This window comes from Malurus melanocephalus, unplaced genomic scaffold, assembly GCF_030028575.1.
Source record: "Malurus melanocephalus ecotype Western Australia unplaced genomic scaffold, MMel_1.1 scaffold_733, whole genome shotgun sequence".
Taxonomy (NCBI): Eukaryota; Metazoa; Chordata; class Aves; order Passeriformes; family Maluridae; genus Malurus; species Malurus melanocephalus.
Window position 1 is genome coordinate 184,662 of NW_026623965.1, and position 5,946 is coordinate 190,607.

At 43.5% G+C, this 5,946-nt stretch overlaps 1 protein-coding gene across 1 annotated transcript in view; it reads left to right on the forward strand.

Moving 5' to 3' along the window:
- GRIN3A (glutamate ionotropic receptor NMDA type subunit 3A) overlaps positions 1-5,514 on the forward strand; it is a 53,975-nt gene extending 48,461 nt beyond the window's left edge. Inside the window, exons 8-10 of the mRNA XM_057384690.1 lie at positions 1,136-1,300; positions 2,053-2,126; positions 4,840-5,514. Coding sequence (XP_057240673.1) covers positions 1,136-1,300; positions 2,053-2,126; positions 4,840-5,176 — 576 coding nt within the window. The 3' untranslated portion in view covers positions 5,177-5,514. The remainder of the gene's footprint in view (positions 1-1,135; positions 1,301-2,052; positions 2,127-4,839) is intronic.
- Positions 5,515-5,946: the final 432 nt, after the last annotated feature.

Below are 5,946 nucleotides of genomic sequence, written 5' to 3' on the forward strand. Positions count from 1 at the left end.
CACCCAACTGGACTTCCAAGCTCTCAAACTTCAGTGGACTCATCAGGAATCCACTCTTAAAATTACTTAAAATTACTTCATGACAACACTTCACAAATTTTCTGTRATTTTTTTTTTGTTTTGACTAATTCCAGTTTATTTTTCCAGCTTGTAGAAATAGKCATTAAAAAGCACAATCCCCACCCACCAAGCAAATGAACACAAGGAACACAACAGGTCAGTTGTCCAAGGTAACAGCACCGGAGATGACACACAACCATGCCCAAACTCTGTTCTTTCTTATAAAAAATTATTATTATTATTATTAATAATATTGATAAATAATAATAATAATAATAATAATAGTAATAATGGGAATCTGTGGACAGTAATTTTTAGCAAGGGATTTTTAGTTATTGATTAACTCAGTTACAAAGCCCTGAGAATAAAGATACCACGTGCACGCCTCACCCACACACTGCACTGCAGGTATTTGCTTTTCTTTTATTTATTCCTGCTGTACACAGTTTCTTGGTGTTCAAACGTGATTAATGCCACAAAGACAAATTAATTAAGGGCTTYCTACCCTGCATGGAAAGGGTGGATTAGGAGAAAAAGGTGGGAGTGTTTCTGTTTTCCATGGGTGCAGGCAGAGTTTCCTACAAACACAATTCCAGTTGTGTTAATGAAGGGAGTGGAGGGGTGCCGTGTTTGTGCTGCTTATTTCACATTTTCTCCATCGAGGGTGAGGCACAAAAAGGGAAAGTTAACAATCAGCTCCCAGGAAATATGAGCATTAGCTCSCTGCTGATGAAGGACTTGCTTCACAGTTCATTGACTCCGTTCTGTCAGGCTGTACCAATTTTTACAAAACACARAAACACCACAAACACCRGATTCTTGTGCACGTTCAACGCTTCATCTYGTTGGGGAGATGGCACAAATTCCCTGGTGTTTGGCTGATTCTCCTCCCATGACAGATCCTTTTCTCTGACTGAACACCAAACATTCTGCAGCACAGGAGGGTTTTGCTGTGAGCTGTATCCAGATTATTCTGGATTTATTTCACTGCTGGGTATTCCGTCAGACTCCACATGAGAAAATCTGCTTCACTAACGGCCTCCTGCCCTCACCTCCCCTTTGATTTTATCCACAGACACTGCAGATGGGGATAAAGCATTTCTCAGGGCTCTTCGTGATGCTGTGCGTTGGCTTCGGCTTGTCCATCCTCACCACCATCGGGGAGCACATCGTGTACAGACTGCTGCTGCCACGRATCAAGAAAAAATCCAAGATGAGGTACTGGCTCCACACCAGCCAGGTGGGTACCCTGTGGAAATCGTGTGCCTGGCCAAGGAAGCCTGGGCAACAACAAATCTTATATAATTTTTTATATAAATATATATTTTTATATAAAAGCTTGTAATTGTATTGACAATTGACATCTTCATGGAGCTGGAAGAGGGTGGGCTGGATCCCGTTCTGAAGAATGAATGGAAAGCACAGAGGAAACAGTTCAAACACTCAGCTGCAAAGCTCACTGAGGGACCTTTAAATTGGCACTTGTAGCCTTACAGCTCAGCTCTTTTGGATCTACAGAGTTGTTTTCCTAAACTAGCAAACCAGAACATTTTATCGCATTGTTATGAGTTCCCAAACTTGTAGGGCATGCAGGAAATGCTGGGTAAACTCCCTCATTATTCTACAAAAAGTAATGGGACAGGATTGCTATAGGTGTTTGCTCTAAAGGAAAAAGTTACTTTGCAGCAAAAGGCACAAAAGGGAATAACTTCCTTTGCTTTAAAATTGCACAGTGGAAGAAATCTTTTAAGACTAATTTTTAACACCAAGGATTGCTCCCAAACCATTCATCAACCTTTCAGCTTGCCTTTCTTTGGGAACCTGCAGGAGAATAAATCTGTTGTAATGACAGAGCACAGACAAYTGCTTGTATCCCTCAATTGCCAAATAATTTATGCCCAAGTCCATCAGACAAAGCCCAAATTGTTTACCTATTTGTGGAGCTGTTCTTAWTCTTGCTTTTACAAATTTATTTTCCTCTTTTCCCTTTAGAGRTTACATCGTGCTCTGAACAGTTCATTTATTGAGGAAAAACGTCCGCCTAAGAAAAAACGAGTAGAAAAGAGGTAGGAAATCTTCTGTGCCTTAAAACACAAACTGTAAAAATTACTTTAAAATTAAATAGGTTGGTTTTGGATATCTGCTTATGGATTTAATACACCCCAAAGGTAATAGAAAGAAAGAATTTWAAAAAGGAAACAGAAGGGACCAAAGAGGGAGGCAGAAAATACTTTTTTTTCTCATATAAAGTATTACATCTAGAAATCTTGTTCTTTTGTGATTTTGCATGCAGCTCATAAAAAAACCTCCAATTTCAAAGACAGGCTTTGCAGTTGAAGTCCACTGCCTTTGTGTTTGGGGAATTAATGAATTCCATGCTAAAGCACAAGCAGGTAACAAGGGTTACGTGGGGCAACTTTAGAAGGAAAGAGAGGTCAGGCTCTCATATGCCTGAAACTCTTCCAGCTTCCAGATATTTTACAATGAGAAATAAGAAAGCTGAGGAGAGGAAAAGTCAGTCCTTTCGAAACCTTTGTGTCCAGCAACTCTTATGGGAGAAAAAAAGTAAGGAACAGCCTTGCCTTGTTTTCATGGCCTGTGTCTGCTGAAGAGGAGACAATGTGCAATTGATTTCTTGTCTTCATTCCCTTATCTTGTACAAAAACCACCAAGTCCAGCAGCTCCTTGCACACAGCCACTCCTGGCTTTTGATCTGTGAGCAGCAGGCACCGAGTGCTGCAACTTGTCCCCCTCCTGCTGCACGGGGTGGAAACATTGCCAGCACCTGAGGCACTCACTCAGCTGAGGAAATCTTCCAGGGCACAGGGTTCTCTGGATCTCAGATGACACAGAAAGCACCAGCACAATKATCTGCCAGATATTGAGCAGCTCGAGAAGTTTGCAACATCAGGAGATGGCCCCTAAGACCTGCAGGCAGTGGCTCAGAAAAAAAAGTTCAATGCAAAGATTTTTCCAKCCTGGAACACTGAAGATGTGCTGCTGTCCAAACCCACGGCTGGGTGCATGCACAGCCACCCACTGGCCTTGCTCTTCTCTCCATTTGGGCTGCTGTTTGCACAGAATTCGGGTGAATTTTCCTCAGTAGACCCACAAACAGGGAATCCAGTTTATCACAAGGATGCATGTGGCAGGGCACCACAGGGAGATCTCCAATCAATTCTATTATCACCTGTGCTTTCATTGCTACTGGGGACTGAGGAACTCTTCAAAGCACTAAGGATACCTCAAAGAGGTGCAAAGGATTGGCACTGTGCTCCTGCTGTTATCCCCATGAGACAAAACCCACTGGTTTTTTTTTTAGGTTTTAACTTTGCCAAAACTAGGAAAGCTTCTCAGCATCAGTAAATGGTTTTCAACCAGTTGTAAATGGTTTTATTGACTTAGTGAAACTGGAGTGTTAACTGTGGACTCTGGCATTTGCTAAAATCAGCTGCCCAAACTTGGGAGGTTTTCCATCTTTTTTTTTTTTTTTTAAATACAAGAAAATCACAAATGCATAAAAAGAAATAACCCATGCCACATCTCCCTCCTGACGTTCCCTGGAGCACAACCCAGGCAGAGGCTGCTGTCCCTGCCTCAAACCTCCTCCTCTGCTTCTCTTCCAGCCCATCTCTTTGAGAACACTCCCCATCACCACCTCCTCAAACAAAATTTCCACTTTCCAACTTCACTTTCTGAGGGCAGATAAGAAAAGTATCCATTCCCAGCTCCAGATCCCTCTGGAAACCCTGAAATATCAACCTCCTTCCTTAACCTGCCCCCTGGAGCTCACTCAAAGATGTCTTTGGCCCAGGGAACCCCACAAAAGATCCCCAGGAGGGGGARRKTKRAAMMMMASYYCTTYMRRRKYYWAARSYYCCYTTWWYMAAWKRAMMMMMMMMAAMCYKKYCCMAARGGRAARSMRGGRRRRARAGARAMKCYYCTCYCMCAMRAGMGMAMWYTKKGSKYYYYYYTSTKYYMCAYGKRGAGWGKRGRKSWYRKGSRCWCYCCWSWKTKKGRRRRRRWMYYSKRRAAWRKSSYSWKWTKKGRGRRSASMRSARRGRKRMKCYCCMMARARARRRRRAARAKWYTYTSKRRWRWWAAWRTTWWKGRMMMMWTTYYKSMRGRRAAAAAAWAAAAAAAWWWKGSMWTTKRAGRARKTYCCMRRWKGGRARGKYYYCYTYKRWWMMAMMAMYCCYYMRKRKYCYTKGTCWGTCAGGAAGCTCATGAATGAACSTGCAGGRSTTGGACACAATCATTTTGTGCATCCCCAGAGCAAAAGCAGCTCCTCAACAAGATTTCGAGTGACCAAAGGACAAACCTTCCCCCTTCACCTCTCCACACCAGCTCCAGGGAATCTCTTTCCTTCTCTGTGAGAGCAAACATCCAAGCCAGCAGAGAGTAGTGGACACAAAGGAATGATTTGATAATAAACTTTGACATTGTAACTGCAAAAGCTTTCAGAAAGCTCTGAAGGACTCRCATTTTTTCTGAGCTGCAGCTGTGTAAAGTTCATAATTTTAAAAAAAGACTTTAGGGGAAGATGATGTTCAGGATTCTGTTTTAGCCTCTGCTATGGTTAAATCACAAAAACTTGGTCATTTACATTCATGATTTGTGCTTTGCAAGGAAACATAATTCCAGGGATAAAGGAATAATATTTCTTTGCAATATGCAACAGCAGCTTTTTATTTTTCCAGTAGATTGGCTCACAGGGGAGGTCTGCACACACAAGAGAGCAGACTCTGATGTGGCATTAACTCTCCTCTTTTTGTTCAGGGCCCACGTAGGGAACAGCCAGCATGAGGTGTGGAACACAGCCAACCTGGGCAACTGCCACCGCAAAAAATACATCTGCACCGACGAGGGGCAAAACGAGGTGATAATCCACCAGCACCAGGACATGCCCCTGCCACAGGGGAGGAGAGAAACTCCGCCTTCCCTGACCACCAACGGGAAAGCAGAGTCCCTCAACACTGCCAGGACCTCGGTGCTGCAGGAGCTGACSGAGCTGGACAAGCAGATCGAAATCATCAAGCAGGAGCTGCAACTCGCCATGGACAGGAAATCAGAGCTGGAAGAGTTTGCGAGGACAAACAGGACTGCAGAGGCCTAGCCCGACGCATCTGGGCCCTCCCTTCCCCCTTTTCTTCCTTTGTTCCCTTTCCTCTGTAAAATTTGTAACACTCTTTTGTAATGCCAGAAAGGGGTGTGAAAATAAAGCAGGCAATRAGCTCTGCAGGAGAGCAGAATTGCAGCAGCCCACAGCCACTGCCACCCTCCTGAGTCCTCCTCCTTTCACAGTTTCTTATTCTCCTGGAAAACACCAGCTATTCCCAAGGGTCTGGAGAAACAAGGAGCATCCCAGCTGCGGGAGTTCCTCGTTCTTCCACCAGTACAGTGTGGTTCCACTTTTTTAGCCCTTTCTGTGCATTAATTCAAAAAAAAAAAAAAAAAAAAAAAACAAAAAAAAAAAGAAATTTATTATGCAGGATCAGAAACAGAGTCACAACACAAAAAAAAAAAAAAAAAAAAAAATACCAAAAAAAGGTTTAAACTGTTCACTGGAAGTATGTCCCTTTGTTGGTACATTTTTGTTGTGTTCTGTATGGGTCTAGTCTCTGTTCATGTGAAGGCTCCTCACGGATGCCTCTTTCTTTTATGCCAGGTGCTGTTCTGTGTTGGCAGTCCCTTCCCTCCTCACCAGACARAATTCCTGGTGGCAAACCCAAAACCAGCTGTGGCTGCTCTGAGACTGCGCTGAATGAGCTCGCCCAGCTTAAAATAACTTGGCAAAAACCAAACCACCACCTGTGTCTGCCTGTGAGCCCAGGCTGGGCTTCCACTCCCACATGAGAGAAGCCGTGCAAACGCTGCAGCGGCAGG